The sequence below is a fragment of the Talaromyces atroroseus genome (assembly GCF_001907595.1).
Source record: "Talaromyces atroroseus strain IBT 11181 chromosome Unknown scaffold_2, whole genome shotgun sequence".
NCBI classification, from domain to species: domain Eukaryota; kingdom Fungi; phylum Ascomycota; class Eurotiomycetes; order Eurotiales; family Trichocomaceae; genus Talaromyces; species Talaromyces atroroseus.
Window position 1 is genome coordinate 2210874 of NW_017971434.1, and position 16957 is coordinate 2227830.

Consider the following 16957-nt stretch of genomic DNA (forward strand, 5'->3'; position numbering starts at 1 on the left):
ATGGTCTACAGCGACATCCAGGTTGGCGACTAAAATGAACATTCTGTTAGGCCAATCACTGATTTATTTCATTGGAAATGGATTAGAGGAGTGTGAGGTTGCGATAAAGCTGCATGGCTATCAAGTCTCTTCGATTGATTTGTTCTACGAGTCGAAGTTACAGTTCGCTTGGCTTTGTTTGATAAGATTAATTAAAGATCTATTACCTGTATTGACAATAAATCATGCCAGCAAGTTCGCAACCAACTGGCTCTTCGCAGCCACCAACCGCCCAATATCCTCGGACGTCGAGTTCCCCAGCATCTCGAAAACAGCCACGTCCGCTTGTAGTTTGGATTTAAACCAATTTCTCAATTCCACCGCCACGAGAGAATCAACACCATACGAATGAATCGACTGGGAAATTTCCAGATTCCCCAACGGAACTCCGAGCGCCTTGCTCAGCCGCACCATCAGCGCGTTGGCAATCACCTCGGCCGCTTCATCGCGGGACTTGATGCTGGCCAGCTCCTGGACTACATGCATCGAGGGATCACCTTCTTGATTGGGAGCGGAATTTCTGTCTGCAATATTCCACATCCCTTTGAACAGCGGGCGGTGCATGAAACCTGGGATCTCGATACCTCGGTTTTTTATATTGTGCGGCACATCGACACCAACCACAACCTGGGACTTGAGCGGCGTATCTGGAATCTCTAAAGATGGATCGCAGTAATGATCGAGTAATGCAAACATCTCCCTTTGAGATATACCAAGGAGAAAACCGGTACTCACAAGCGTAGCTCGCAGAATGACATTATCTCGGAGCACACCGTCGTCCACCATCACGCCCAGGTTGAACGTCGTTGCCTTTTCGCCCACGGAGTTACGGTAGTGTGCCAATGCGTCCTGGTAGACACAGGCTGCTGAATAGTTAACAGATGCCGTACCACCAAGCCCGCCCGCGAGGGACGAGTACATGATGAAGAAATCCATTCCTTTTGGGAGGAGCCGGTGCAGGTTCCAGCTACCGGGAACTTTGCATTCGAAGCAGTCTCTCCAATCTTTGAAGGTCATGTTTCCAAAAACTTTGTTCTGTAACAAATTGTAAGCTGTTTTTTGCTTTGTACACAAATGGGTGAGGGAAATTGGATAGGTATATACCCGAAGAACCATAGCTGATTGAATGCAGCCCTTCACTGGAGGCATTGAGATGCTAATTGTCTCTAGGGTTTGTTTAAGCGCGTCATAATCCGAGATATCACATAAGGGTGTTTCCACGCGTGCACCCAGCTGCCTAATATCGTCAACAAGCTTCTTGACTTCTGGGTGGCCATCGCCGGATCGAGAAAGGAGGACGAGGTTCTTTGCACCGCGAGTCACCATCCACCATGCGGTTCGACGACCAATACCACCCAGACCACCAGCAATCACATATGTGGATTTTGGATCAAAATGCCATTTGTGCTGAACGCGTAGCCGTGTCTAAAAGGACGTTGGTCAAAAAGCAATATAGGAGGAGAATATCTTGGGGGTTCATACTTTGACAACATCATCGCGCCTGAGTTCTACGACAGCTTTCCCCGTATTCTTCCCACTCTGCAGATATCTAAAAGCCTTCTCGACCTCCCCAATTCCATAAACATGTAACGGCTGCGGCGGAGATATCGCGCCCCGGGCAAGTAGTTCCTTGATGTCATCACGAAGCTTCTGCAGTAGCGATGGTTGATGTCTCCGAGCCTCAGCAAGATCGATTGCGTGGAAGGATGCATTCCGGGCAAACGGTTGCATAGGGAGGTTTCTATTAGCAAGAATATCCTTCTTTCCTAGCTCGAGGAAGCGTCCAAACGGAGCAACACAGTGCCAGCTATCTAGAAGCAAATCTCCACTAAGCGAGTTCAAGACAACGTCGACGCCACCCCTGTCAATCGTCATGCGTCTAATCCCTTTCGCAAACGAGGAGTTGCGGCTGTCAAATATATGATCTGCTGGTATTCCGTAGCTACCCATAAGAAGAGATTTTTTTTCCTCAGATCCGACAGTAGCGAATATCTCTGCTCCTACCAGCTGCGCTATCTGGATCGCGGCCTGGCCTGTTCCACCACCAGCAGAATGAATGAGAATTGACTCTTCTTTTCGAATCCGCGCAACATGGACAAGAGCATAGAATGCAGTAGTGAATACAACAGGAATACTAGCTGCTTCAACAAAGGACATCGAGGCCGGAATCAGAATAGCATCCGCTGCTTTGCATCGGGTATAAGTCTGGTATGTCCCAACGGCACTCGCACAAACTCGATCACCAATCTGAAGATCTACTACCTCATTTCCCTTGCGACTAACTCTTCCTGCGCACTCGAAGCCGAATTCTGATGCAGCAAGCCGACCTAATGCGATCAGGCAGTCCCGGAAGTTAACGCCGCTTACTTCAATTAAGATTTCGATGTCATCGGGGGCTAGATCCTGTTTGATAGTATCGTCGCCCTCCATGAATTCCAGTGTGTCCAAGAGGCCGGGTGTTTCGATGCTAAGTGATAGGCTGTTATGCGCGCCAAAGGTCGACTCGCTAGATTTGGTTCCTTGTATTGATCTCTCCAGTTCTTGCTTCAGATAGTCTGCTTCGACAATGCGGTCGACACAAATCTGGCCATCCCGTTCGACGTATTCCTGTTCGCATTTATGAACTGGAATTTGAGTGATAGTCTCCAATACAGCGCCGATACGGTCAACTAGGTGTGCTGTATCATTCGTTGTTGGCTCCATAGACAATGAGATAAACTTGGCATGTCGCTCCTCCTGCCTCAAACCTCGGAGCATTCCTTGGATCAGTGCATGTTCAGGAAGCGTTGGTCTCACACCACCGCCGCGGCATACCCAGAGCAGGCCTCCATCGGATTTAAGAACTGCTTGGATATTCCGCCACTGGTCATGATTCATCGTTGCAAGGAAAGGGTCGCGAAGCTCAAGAAGAATCACACAAAACCATTGATTGAGGTCGCTTTTCTGAGCAGCTACCTCCAGGGACAAACTGACTACATCTGTGGCTCTGGAGTTTTTGAATTTTGCCATGAGCCCTTGCGCAACCTGGGCCTGCAATACGCAAGCATTGTCAAAGATAATCAATGTCCTCGGTAGAGTATTGCTGTTGCTCTTAACGTCAGAAGAAACCGCAGTCGATATTAACGCGCTGTGCTCATGACACACAGGGTCATCATAGTCCGTGAGATTTAGATCGATACCAGAGAAGCCATATTTCTTCAAAACAGAATCCCAAACAGAGTCTGCTACACCGGCACTGAAACTTCGATAGGTGTCATTAGCCCTCCACCAGCCTGGAAGTAAACCAAAGGCAAAATTTGTTCGCACAACTTCCGGATCCGTTAACTCAAACAAAACAAGTTTACCGCCCTGCTTCAACAGCTTTCTCACATGCATAACTGTAGTATCCAGGCTTTGCGTCGCGTGAAGCACGTTATCTGCGATTACCAGGTCAAACGTTCCCTCCGTGAACCCCTGACTGCTGGGATCCTTCTCAATATCTAGAACAGAAAAGGTGACTCTATTGGGTATATTATCGAACAACGAAGCGGCGTCAGAGAAGAACCCAGCTGATATGTCAGTATATGTGTAATGACTAAAACGAGGGTTCCCAACATTCGCGACTCCGGATCCATTCTGAGTAAGAGTTTCAAGGACATATTTGGTCATTCCGCCAGTGCCTGCTCCAATTTCGAGGACCTTCATATCAGGATGCTTATGGGCGTAGAGGTCGATGAATGAAAGCGCTTTCGACAAGCCATTTGTCGCCTTGTATAGCTCCCGGTAGTAATCCTTAGCTAGGGGTGTTTGGAACATGAGTTCGAGTGCGTCCTGCTCTTTCTTTAAGATGGCATACAGATTCCGTGCCAATGTAGCAAAAAACTTGCCTCTTTTATTTTCACTTTCGATGCGGTCGAGTAGATTGTTGTAGAATTCGTCGTTATCAATATAGGGCCTGAAGTCGGGAACGGGAGTGATAATACACTCGCCAGCGTATAGTTTCTCCTTCTCACGCTGCATCCATGCGAAATATTTCTGATGATGGGGTGCCAAGTTTTTGGCATCTTCAGAAGTGAGTTGCTTCAGTGTCCGCAGAATACACAGATAAAGAAGCAGTTTGATGTCCCTGTCCAGATCAAATGGAGAGGGTTGCAGAGTGAAAGTAGATGTGACTTGCTTGAGAAGGTCTTCATGATTCAATAGCTCAATATCAGGACGATAATCGAAGTTCCATAACATCCGCTTCGCCGTTTCAGCCTGCCCATTTTCCTTCAAAAATCTCCCCTGCAGACCATCGATGACAATAATTGATGTTTGCCCTAATGGATCTAAACAAACCACATCAGACGTAGTATTTCCGTGGCCAAGGTGCGCAGATTTACTCCACGCTGGAACTGCTATACTGTCACACTTGGTAGAAGAAAAGCTGCTCTCAGCGATCCAGATTTTGCGAATGCCAACCACAACACTGGGGGCCACATTCCTGCCACCCTCTGTCATGGCCACGAGGTTCATTTGAAAGAGGCCATCTAGGAATGTCGGGTGCACAGTAATATTTTCTGTCTGGTGATATCTTCGGCTTTTGATGCGCCACTGATTTGGATTCATGTCCGCGACAACTTCAAACTCATCAGTATAGGAGCAGCTCTTGATCACTTGATGTGCCGGGCCGAAATCAAGACCTCTCTCTGCCATAGCCGCGTAGACGTTTTGCATCTCTACTGGGCGATAGCAGGTAGATCGTAGTCTTTCCAATTCTTCTGAGTGCAGTTTGCTTTCCAATTGAGCTTCCAGGCCCTGGTCGACGGCCCCAGACTCCTCGACAAAGGAGATCTGTATGTGACCCTGGCAGACCTTCACCCAGACCTCATTGTCAATGCAGAACAGTCGAAACTCGGACCAGGCGCCACGACGACTATTGCCGTCATCAGATTCGTCACCGGATTTCAGATAGAACTCTACCTCAGTGCCATCGATATCCGGAGATATCGCAAGTGCTCTTGTGAACGAGACGTCTTTAATGGTATATCCAGAAATTACCCGATCCTTGAACCGGGATTTGGCGACACTCTTGGATGCTTCCACTGCCATGACAAGCATGGCTGCCCCTGGCAAAATGTTCACACTGGCGATTTTGTGGTCCTCGAGCCAGGGGTCTTCGGACAACTTGATACGTCTCCTCCACTTGGCCTCCCACGGATTCCAATCGGGAACTCGTGTTCCTAGAAAATCGTTACGTGGAGCTTCGCGGAGCCGATGGCCCTTGCTCAGTCTGGACTCCCGCCAATACGATAGAGAATGATCGAATGGGTATTCTGGAAGATCAGTAAGTAGTAATGGTGGTGTAGTTGGAGTGTTGCCGGAAGAGGTAAGTTGATTGATGGCCTGCAAACTGACAACATGGCCCCGGCAATGAAGATATCCAAACGCATTAAAAAGGCTCTCGACAGCGTCAACGCCTCGCACTAATGCAGAGACATAGCCGACTTCACTGCCCTTACTTAGTGACTTGAGGGTATCCTTGACAGGTCGTTGAAGGGCAGAGTGAGGTCCTATTTCAAGCACATCCTCGAATTGCAGCTTCGTTTTATCCGGCACGAACTGGCCATCATGACGGGGCAATGCTGCACCAGACAAGGCTTCTACAAACCTGACCGGAGAAACCATGTTTTTTACCCAGTATTCCGCCTGTGCCACCTGCCTTCGACTAACCATTTCGCCCGTGACGGACGAGAGCATTTTTGCAGATGACCACGCCGTGTGTTTCCGAGGAGAGAAGCTACCCAGCAGTTTTGCATATTCTCTTGCAATTGCCTCCATCCGGGAAGAGTGATATGCAACAGTCACAGCAAGCTTTCGAGCAAACACACGATTGTCATGGCAAAGCTCCTTCAAATAATCAATTTGCAGTGCATTTCCAGTAATAGTGACATTACTGGGACTATTGACGCAGCCAACTGTGATATCAAGTTTGCCGAACCTAGCCTTTACAGCTTCAAAATATGGCAGGATATCTGTCTCTGCAACAGCGACTGAAAGCATCCTACCAGCAGACTCCTTATGATTGGCGGCGAGTCGAGAAGAGAGATAGCCGCGGTAATAAGCCGCTCGAATTGCAGAGTTTCTGTCCAGTCCTCCAATGGCATACCTGACTTTTGTTTAGCTCTATGAAGGAATAGTGGAACTGTGGGAAAAAAAAAAGAAAAAAAGAAAAAAAAAAAAACACGACTCACGCAGCTGCAATCTCCCCAGACGAATGTCCGAATACCACCGTTGGTTGTGTACCAACGGCTTCGAGCACGTCTACAAGCGCGATTTGCACTGCTGTACAAAGAGTTTGACTGAACTCAGGCTCGTTCACTCTTGATTCTTCTTTTTCTCGGGAGAGCTCCTCTATATCACAGTTAGAAAGAGAGAGAAGGTATGAGAGACAGGGAGAATACGGATCATACCTTTGAGATTCCAAGCACAGCCCAATGACTTCAACACAGCCGCACTTTGAGCAATACTTTGTGTGTAGAGGTCGCATTCATTCAGCTCACGACCCATTGCATACCACTGTGCCCCTTGTCCAGTGAAACACAGAGCCAGGCGGGCCGTGGACAAAGCCTTGACCGGTCGTGTAAGCTTGATGCCTCCTCTCAACGCATGCTCACCTCTGCAAACTGTAAATGCCCTCCAAAGAAACGAACTCCGCCTCTGGGTAAGTGTGTATGAGAGACTATCTAGATAGCCGGTTCTGTCTTCTTTAATGCGCGCCAAGTGATCATTATAAACTGCTTGAATGCGATTAATCCCCTTTTCATCCCGAGCCGAGAATACGAGTAGCTTAGAGCCATCAGTAGATGCAAAGGACGGATTCGGGCTTCTTCTGGCATAACCAGCCAGCCGCAGATGGTTCTCTGCATCCTCCATGATAACATGGGCGTTTGTACCCCCGAACCCGAACGAGTTGATCGAGACTCGGCGGAGCCCTTTAGATGGCCAAGGGCAGAGAGTACTAGGAAACTAGGACAAGCTCAGCTTCAGCAAATCATGCCTGTAAATGGTTCAGATTCGTTTGTTATACCTTCAAACATGGATATCTCTCTGAAATAGAACTGTTCACATGTTCCAATCCTGCAATAGCAGGAATCATGCCCTGCTCCAGCATCAAAATGCTCTTTATTAGTGCCGCCATACCACTCGTTCCCTCCAAATGTCCAATGTTGGATTTTACAGATCCAACGTAAAGCGGCCTCTCGGGGGTTATGACATCGGCAAAGGCGTCGGAAATAGCACCGGCCTCAATAGGATCTGCTCATCACATCATTATCATTATCGCCATTTGCTGCGCAGCCAAAAAAAAAAAAAAAAGAGGAAAAAAAGAGATAGAAGAAAAGAAAAGAAAAAGGGAACATTATTCCGTTCCACATACCCCCAACCGGTGTCCCCGTACCATGAGCCTCAACATAGCGCGTCAGACTCATATCCAACCCTGCTTTGCAATACGTCTCCCTAATAAGCTCTGCCTGAGCCACCTGGCTCGGCTGCACAATGCCCGGCGTTCGACCGTCCTGGTTTGTTCCCGTGGCACGAATCACAGCGCGGATTGAACTGTTGCTCGCGAGCGCATCGTCGAATCTCTTCAAAATCAAAGCGGCAAATCCTTCGCCACGGCCATACCCGTTGGCTTTTTCGTCAAAACTCCAGCATCTGCCATCCGGTGACAGAAAGCCTTGGTTATTCAGTGACATGGCCGTGTCTGGGCCCAAGATCAAGTTGGCACCTGCAACGATGGCCTATGACCAATATTTAGATATAAACGAATAAACAGGAGGATTACTTTCAACAACATACGGTATCAGCATCACCGCTACGCAACCCTTGGCATGCAGTATGAAACGCAACCAAGGTGCTGGAGCAAGCGGTGTCCATGTTGATAGATTCTCCGCGCAGATTGAAGAACCAGCTGATTCGGTTTGCCAGCATGCTTGCCGAGACTGAGCTTGCTGAATAGGGACCGCCAAACAGGGGATCTTTGATGTGAAAGCCCTTGTAATCGTCGCCAAAACTGCCTGTGTGGACGGAGGTTCTGGAGTTGGCTATCCTTTCCATGGGGATTCCGGCTGGTCGTGCTGTTAGCTTGTAGTTCATGTATTTCAAGATCAAGACAAGAAATATACATACCATTTTCCAATGCTTTATATGTAGTCTCTAGCAGAATGCGCGATTGGGGATCAATCTCCGCCGCTTCGGCGGGACTGATGGTGAAGAACGGTGCGTCGAACGCAGCAACATCGCCATCCACGAAGTGCGCTCCTTTGAGAGGAAACTACAAATGTAAGATTCCATGCGCATATTTCTTGATATAAAATACATGCTCACCCCATTGACTCTCTCCTCATCTGGGTCATAGATTCCCTCGAAATTGAGCCGACTTGCAGGGTAGCTAGACCAAGCAGACCTCGCTTCTTTCAAGGCTTCCCAAAAAGCGTCGACAGACTCGATTCCTTGTGGGAGTTTAAAGGACAGTCCAACAACGACAATAGGAATATTGTCAGTTTGCGATTTCGTCGAAATACCGTTCAAGGCATGTCCATTCACGCGAGCGCCTTTCTCAGTACCAGCTCCCTCCCAGGATGTCCCTGGGTCATTTGGCAGGATTGAAAACGGCATCAGGAATGAATGACAGATAACAGGGGGTTTTCTTATAGCATGGCACTTGTCGAGGTGTCTACGCGGTTCGACGCCATGTATTATATACCTATTCAAGTACGTCTCTACAGCTGCATATTCAGCTTTAGCTGAGGTCAGGCAAGGAGCTGGCCCCCAATGCATTCCAGGTTAACTACCCAGGTGATTCGTCTTGCTAGGTAGCATATGCATGAGATAGGGGGCGGAAAATTAGTAATATATTTTAATCTCCCTATTTTATTCTCTCCGAGCTATTGTACGTTTTCTGGTACGAAGTTTTCCAAAGTATTGGCTTCTACGTACTTTGGAGGTGTCTATAGAATCAATTACGGATTCCGTAGTAGTGTGGAGGAAATATCAATTCTTACAGGTCTAGATGCCTTGCTACGCGTTACCATGGTCAAGGAAAAAGAAAGATTCAGACAAGTCGTCTCAACTTCTTCTTCCAAATCAGTGCTAGGGCAATAAGCTGGGCAGCACAAAACCCTGAGACCATCGTGTATTGCAAATGCGGCCTGGGTCGTCTTCCAGATCCAAGCTCCAAATTCAGCTGGCATTTTATAAAACGGCAGTCGACAAATCATTCGGTAGTCTGCTCCGGAGCGTATGATTCAACAACAAGTTTGTAGCCATAGAGACACCTAATGCCCCGCCCAATATCCGTGATTATGTGACCACACCTGGAGCAACGGTCAACACTGGACTCCTCGTTCCATCGACTACCGAGGGGATAACGGCGAGTAGGGTAGTGAGACCTAGCCCGATGCCCATTCCAGCCAAGATCTGGACCCCGTAGAGTGCGCCTGGGTAACTTGTGCCGGGCCTGATGGTGTATATCAAGACATTACCCACGACTTGAAAGATAGTCGCGAGTATAAGAATAACAACGGGAGGCACTCGCCTACGTACTGTCAATCCTCCAGTCAAGCCGGAGCCAAACGCGATCTTCAGAGTCAAGGGCAAAACGCGAACCCCAGCATCCAAGCCAGTGCTTCCGTTGATGATTCGAAATCGACTAGGTAGCTCTAGCACAAGCATCATCATGAACACACCGGTGAGCAGCCATATCTACTAATGATGGTGTCAGCGGAGCCTCCCTTTTCTCTAGGATAAGCAAAACAACAATGTGAACGCCCGTACAGATAAAATACCATCAGCACGTGATGCTTAGAAAAGTCCCTCGGAAACACCGATTCTCTGGTTGAATTTCTTCGATAGAGAGGGAGATTCCACTGCCACGCGAGGAAAACACAAAACAGAATACCACCCAGGATAAGAAGGGTTACGACCAGGAGTGAGTCCCACGCGAACATGGTGTCAGCTTCTTCTATAGCAACAATAAAAAGCACGGAAGCGGCGAGAACGAAAATGAAGCCCGGATAGTCGATCTTGCCTTTTTAGTTCAACTGTCCTCGAGATATAAGAGCATACAAATGAGGCTGTGGAATATCCGGAAATGCGGCTAGCATGGTCATCAAGTTGAAAACGATGCCAACCAACCCGACGGGGAGGTTGTTAAAGAAAATCCGTCTTCAATTGGTTCCATCGGCAATTGCACCACCGAATATAGGACCCAGCAAGAAGCTCATGGCGATTCCTAGAGCGATGAGGCCGTTGTATGCAGCGTACTTTACAGGTTTAAACCATCTCCGCCACGATGATCGGTGTCATGCCAAAGATACCGGCTCCTCCGATACCTTGAAAAGCTCACAGAATAATCCTGACGTTGTGTTAGGCTAGAAAGCCGCTACTTGGAAGGGAGGAGAACGCTGTACAGCTGCAAGATCGTTTGAGATCCCCCGCATCCGAATGAGAAAGCGAGAAAGAGAGTGAAGGAGGCGATGAGCATGAGCTTGCGCCCGAGAAAATCGCTTAGCTTGCATCATAATATCAAGGAGCCTGGTTATAAGCACTTAGCGACGATAGATCCCACGTTCAGGGCGGTTTCATCTCACTGAAGTACGTAGTCAGATAGCTGGAGACAACCCAGCTGCTTTGTTGATATGCGTCCAGATCATTGGCGATTGCGGTGAGAGACGTGCTAACAATGGTGATGTCGAGATCGGACAAGAAGACACAGAGACAAGAGACTTATTGGATCAGTCAACAGTTGACTCGTTTGATCTATCACACATGAAGTGTCAACCGCCATGCCGAGAGACGGCCAGCATCACGCTGCGCCTCAGCTGGTCTCGACGTGATCGTAGGGGCCTTCTCGCTTTTCATGATGTTGCGCTGCAGGAGAATGTAAGTCCAGACAGACAGCGGCCGATCAAGTATATAATTTGACAAATGGACAGCACTAGTCGATCGCCGTCCATCTTTCTGGGCTGAGACACGCACGCGTATTTTCCTTTTTCCCCTTTTTTTTTATAATCTTTTTTGTCAATCCCAAGGACGAAAAATGCCTCGGTGACTATCCGATGCTGATTGGCCACAGGCTTGTGAAATGCGCAGCACTGGGCATATCAGTTTAGTTACACGATGCACAGCGAACAGGAATGGGGACGTCTATAGAGCAAGGAGATGCACAGCAAGGGGCCGAAAAAAAGATCGGCGCCTCAACAAAAGGCAGCCAAGAAGTCCATCACTTTGACGCCCCATGGCAGCTGATTCACTGATGCTGTCAATCAATACCACTTAGTTCGAACTGTTATGCAGCCCCCCGGCACCTGCTGACATGTAGATTATTGCATTTCTAGCTGGAAACACAGTAGGATACGAGGCTTCAACGTATAGCTTTTTTTTTTTTTCTTTCAAACAACCTCGAAATCTCGCTGCACTCGAATACCGTTGCTCCCCTCCATCGCCTCCAGCCTTCTCTCCTCGGCGACTACCTCTGCCAGCGGAAGGCAATCGACCGTCAGGCCGTCCATTCTGTAGTAATTTGAATGTCGTTTTTTGTTTGAGCGATTATTGCCTTTAGAATTATTAGAAGTGAGGTTGGCTGTGGAGGAATCTGTGCCGCTTTTCCTACTCCTGTAGCTACACAGCGATTTCCAGATAGGGCCGGGACTAAGTTTTGACAGCAACGGGCGATAGGTAGGAAGGCAGGCACAGAGGATGGACACGCCCATGTTGATAACAGACCAGAGTCCGGCTTTGTTTAGGTCCACTGTTGCATTAAATCAGTTAGGTCCAACGACTACGGGGAAGGAAGATATACCGTTCTCATTGCCGGGCACGTAGATGTAGAAGATTCGAACAGTCCCTGTAATGATCACTCTTTTCGGGGGCGGAGAAAATACAATTAGTAGGAGAATCTCCAAGTTGACAGGAAACAGAGAGTGATGTACAAGAAACAGCAGAGGAAAATCCCCAGCAATGCCATTCGCTTCCGCAGGGAAAGATGCAGTCCCAGAATCGTCTTTGTCGGCAGGCTGATGATAACCAAATCAAGTAGCAAGTCTATGATTTCCATGGCGAGAAAATATGTCGGGTAGTGGTAACAAGAGCCCTCCGAGGCAGTATCCCAGAAGTGCCGAATCGGCCTGCAGTACAGCAAGTCGGTAATGAAGCCAGCGATGAACCAAAGCATGCAGAAAACCATGACCCCGGTATTGACTCGCTGGAAGGTTTCCACGGGAAATAAGCGACGATAATACACCAAGATAGACATCTTGATGAGGGTGACGTTGGTTGCGTACAGCGGCGAAACGATATATTCGGCCTTCATATACTGTACGTACTTTGTCAGCGCCTCAGCTTCATCCTCATACTGCTGTCCGCCGCCGTAGGTGAAGACGCAGATGAGCGCATTGGCCGTGAATCCGAAAAAGACGACTAGGGCTGCGATGATAAGCCAGTCGTCTATGCCGATTTTGTTGCGGAGCAGCCTCCTTGTATACAGTCGCAGGCCTACTGCGAGAATTGCGAGCAGGACAAAGAATATGCCGACGACGAATGTCGCGTAGCCGACCTGGTCAAGGCCCAGGTGGTAGGCTGGGTCGAGTTGGATTATCAGATTATTCTCAGACATTAGTTAGTATCGCGTATGTCAGCGCGAGGACAGACATGTCAGCAAGCAAGATGAGGCACGGATGGGATTGAATATTTTTACTTTTATCTACCGATCGACAACTCGCAGAGAGTCGTAACACAAATAATCAGCTTCTGTGAAATTTGGCCCCTGCATCGAGGGCGAATGTTATGCAGAATGCTGCACGAATTGGGCGTGCCCTCGAAGGAATGCCTGAGGCCACCTCCCCCCTTGCCAAGCGCTTTGTCCAACCTCAACTTCCAACTTCATCCTTTGCACCTTCGGGCTGGCTCGAAATGATATAGATATAATTTAAACAAGATGGATTTCCAAAACACCAAGCACCTGCTAGCTAGCGCCCAGAAAATTCGAGCAGACTATATTAATTATGCCCGAACAACGCCCATCTCGGTGTCGCAGGCGTCAACGCTGCGGGATGACGCGGTCAAAGGCCCTGTCTGGGTCAGCAAGTTCTCAACGTCTGCGCCGACCGAGGACACCTCTCGCACCCTTCTTCTAGACCTGGTTGACGAGCTTAATATCAAGCATGTTCCCTATGATCGCCCCGAGTCTCAAAGTCTCCGCTTCGAATGGGTCGGGTTTCGCGGCCACGTTAATAGAGATACACCAGAGCCCTCGCTGTCAGAAGTCGAGAAGTTCCAAAGGCTGAGTGAAGAGACTAAAAGCCCGTTGGCTATACTCTATATATACGGGGGAACCTTTGTGTCTGTTTTATTCTAATCAATCTGATGCCGTCTATCTTCCTCTGACTGGCAACAGGTTGAACACCCCATCCGCTTACCGGAAGACAAGCGGTTTCCTAGCTCAGTCAACCGGCTCCAAAGTCCTTATGGTTCACCAGCGCCTGGCGCCGCAAAACCCTTTCCCTGCTGCTTTGCTGGATGTATTCCAGGCTTATCTGAGCCTGTTGTTACCTCCTCCTGGATCGCCACACCAACCAATTCCGCCATCCTCCATTGTTGTAGCTGCTGATAGCTCTGGCTCTTGCCTGGCTCTGGGGTTATTGCAGATTATACTACGTCTGAAGCGCAAAGGCGCCGTGATTAATTTCCATGGACAGAGCATCCCACCAGCAGTGCCCGCCGGAATGACGTTGGTCAGCCCGATTAGTGAACTGACCAACTGTCTTCCTTCCTACCAACGTAATGCTAAATGGGACATGTTCCCCGAGATGGAAAATATGCCTTATCTTGAAGAAACTTTCCCATCCTGTGCCATCTGGCCTACTCGTCCCCCGCGTGCTGACCTTTACTGCGAGGGCGGCATGCTTGCCCATCCTCTCGCCAGTCCGGCCGCCTCGAATGACTGGTCTGGATCGTGTCCCCTCTGGTTTGCATCAGGCCAGGAACAAACTGTGGACGCCTACCGACTAATTGCACAGACCGCCCATTCCCAGGGAGTCTCAGTCACAATACAGGAGTATGAGGCCATGCCGCACACGTTCTTTTTCATCTACCGACAGGCCCCGCAAACCAAGAAGCTGATGGGTGACTGGGTGCGAGCGATACTGCAGTTATCGCAGGGTCTAAAGCCCGCCTCGAGCGCGAGCATAATCCGAGCCAAGGGTCTGGTTTCCGAGTCGATGGATCTGGAGAGATTAGTGCCCTACACTGTGCCTGACGTCCAGCAAATGATGTACCAAAGGACTCTCCTGTTCAAGGTTCCCCCGTATCATCGGGATCCTCGATCGTCTTTGTAACAGTATTAGAATAAAGACAGGATTGTATCCTTTCTAATCACTCCTTACCTCACAGCCAGAACTCACCTACCGGATCATAAGCAGGCATTTCTTAATATTGCCGCTCTTGTCGCCTTATTGATGCGTCTTTTTGACTGATGAATTTTCAAATAGACTACTAATATCGGGTGTAGTTGCTTTTGATGGCAGAGACTAAAGCTGGCAGAGACTAAAGCTGGCAGAGAAGTATTGTCTGTCCCATTATCCAAGAGCTCTGCAATCAAATAGTAAAACGTCGTATTGAGACTCAGAAGTTAGCTTGACGGGTAAATATTATATACATAGATAAGAGCACGGTATCGTCAATCATTAACATCTTATATTTATAATCTCGATTCTACTTCTATTACTTCGTACACCCGACAACACTATCAGCAAAACCTACAACAAATATAGTAAGATCAACCCTGTCGGAAATTACCTATTCAATGTTCTACAACTCGACAGATGAAAAAGAAACTCTACTTGATCAGGTACTGGCTCACTAATTGATTTGAATTTAAGCTCCAAGCTAATATTCCTCGATTAGTTGGTTAAGGTTTATGAGTTACCAGGAACAAGGATAGTGTAGACTCGTAGAGCAAGTGACTATACACATAGAGCACAGACAGACAAGTTACCAAGGCATTGATGATCAGATTATCATTCAACAAGCTATAATTTCATCGTGGCAGTTTTCAGCTTTCCAGCCATCATCCATGCCGGTCGTGCATATACCTAGGTATTACTAACCATGTTGTCTAATTGCAAATGGTGTAGTTCATACTTTCGATCGAGATATAATAGTAGAAGATTTGGTGTACATTCCAGCGCAAACTTGCGAGAGAAAGTGGTGAGGGATGAGCACTAAAATAGAAAAGGTCAAAGGAAATAAAGACTTAGATACATGTATGTCATTGATCCTGTATAGCCTGTCCGGTAGAAGTAGCCAGTTGGTAGTTCGCTATAGGCTAGATAGTAGACAGATATAAGACACAGCCTTTGATCTAGCCCCTGCTCGTCTCTGATGAACAACACATGCTGCATACATGGTACATTACATACTGCGTACATACTGCCATACATGCAGCGTTTGCTCACATGACCATATGCTAGACTTGGCTTGCGGGTGTTACCGACATGCTAGATATAAGAATTTAGGTATTCGACATTACCATTGGATACAGGTGCTTACAAGTTACTCCCAGCTTGAGCTATTAGAGTAGTAAAGGCTAAATATTAGTACGGTGGATGCAAAGAAGCAGCCGTCTTACTCCGTACTCCGGGCATATTCTAGCAGAGAGTTTTTTTTTAAAAAAAAACAATAGTTGGCTGACTAGTGTGTGTATGTATGTATGTATGAGGCTAAAATAGGGACAGAGGGGTCTGATCTTTGCGAGAATGCAACTCCGTCCAGCACTATTATTATTTATACTTCTGTAGATATCTCCTGAGTGGACCTCTCAGGGTCAATATGTTCGTTATTTAATCTACGAACTGGACACTCTGTCATCCAGACATCAAAAGACAATTACATCCAGTTAGGGCAAAACCAGTTACCGCGGACCCAAACAGGACTAGTTTCTTGGCGACTAAACCGGTTTGGGCAATGCTAGAGTTAGTGCTGAATCGGACATTTATTAAACTAATTTAAGTACTGCGACGTCCTTACTCGTAATCCTGTTTTTTTCGCGAGCGACTATCACTCTGCTAAATAACAAATGTAACGATATTCCTACCGAGAAAATCATTGTACATTACACTGCACAGTCACTGCACAGTCACTGCACAGTCAGAACTGACAAAGTGGGCCGTTCTAGCCCATTCCTCTCAATCGAGCTTTCGGTGCCGAGGCTAGGCCTGGATTAGCTAGCGGTAAGAGCAGTACCCTCTTGTTCTTTTCTAATTTGTAAACCATGTGACATTTCACGAGTGGAGCTATTCCCTAACTCGATAGGTATTCATTCAGCCTGAATGTTACCCAAGAACCAGAGTTCCGTACCCTCTTCTTTGTACTTGAGTCTTGAGTCTTGTTCTGTGCTGTGGCCAAACCAAGTCAGCTGACCTCTGTCTATATTCTAGTTCATTCTGGTCCATGGTGCGACTAGCGTTCGTGCTGCGGAGGACATCAAGCGATTCCCCGGATGCAAGGAGTCATGGTTGGACGAATCACCGCGACCACGCGATGTATCCATACTATTTATTATACGATGGTACTGACTACTTAGTCAGGTAGTTTGTACTCTACGTACGATACGGTTACGACTGTTACCGATACGTACGGTACGTTACGTTTGCGTGGTATTGATCTTCTTATTCACTGCCTGTGTATGCTAGACAGAGGACAGCGGTTTATGGGAACAAAAAGTGCACAGGAACAGAAGAAACAGTACTACAAAAAGTACATCTGTATACCAGACAAGTCTAGATCTTGAGCTTAAATATAAGCTACACACGATGTTGATCTCCCAACTGCGCCGCTGATCGTTGTTCTCCACAGCGTCAATCTTTGACGAATTCAGCCTGCTGCCATTGCCCATGCCCTT

The 16957-nt window shown here is 47.8% G+C and overlaps 4 protein-coding genes across 4 annotated transcripts; 1 reads left to right on the top strand and 3 right to left on the bottom strand.

Moving 5' to 3' along the window:
* Positions 1-222: 222 nt before the first annotated feature.
* On the bottom strand, positions 223-8676 carry UA08_02873 (hypothetical protein; the record flags this gene model as incomplete). Its single annotated transcript, XM_020264963.1, has 10 exons — positions 223-1074; positions 1144-1464; positions 1522-6166; positions 6252-6411; positions 6471-7026; positions 7088-7314; positions 7436-7799; positions 7858-8135; positions 8188-8332; positions 8386-8676. 10 exons carry the CDS (start codon positions 8674-8676, stop codon positions 223-225), a joined length of 7839 nt encoding a protein of 2612 aa, XP_020121925.1.
* Positions 8677-9274: 598 nt separating this feature from the next.
* Positions 9275-10007, bottom strand: UA08_02874 (hypothetical protein; the record flags this gene model as incomplete). The annotated part of the gene is made up of 3 exons (XM_020264964.1): positions 9275-9517; positions 9604-9762; positions 9846-10007. 3 exons carry the CDS (start codon positions 10005-10007, stop codon positions 9275-9277), a joined length of 564 nt encoding a protein of 187 aa, XP_020121924.1.
* Positions 10008-11450: 1443 nt separating this feature from the next.
* On the bottom strand, positions 11451-12673 carry UA08_02875 (hypothetical protein; the record flags this gene model as incomplete). Its single annotated transcript, XM_020264965.1, has 3 exons — positions 11451-11809; positions 11861-12074; positions 12302-12673. The coding sequence occupies 3 exons, from the start codon at positions 12671-12673 to the stop codon at positions 11451-11453; spliced, it is 945 nt and encodes a 314-aa protein (XP_020121931.1).
* A 321-nt stretch (positions 12674-12994) lies between these two features.
* On the top strand, positions 12995-14393 carry UA08_02876 (hypothetical protein; the record flags this gene model as incomplete). The annotated part of the gene is made up of 2 exons (XM_020264966.1): positions 12995-13398; positions 13454-14393. 2 exons carry the CDS (start codon positions 12995-12997, stop codon positions 14391-14393), a joined length of 1344 nt encoding a protein of 447 aa, XP_020121930.1.
* Between the last annotated feature and the right edge of the window lie 2564 nt (positions 14394-16957).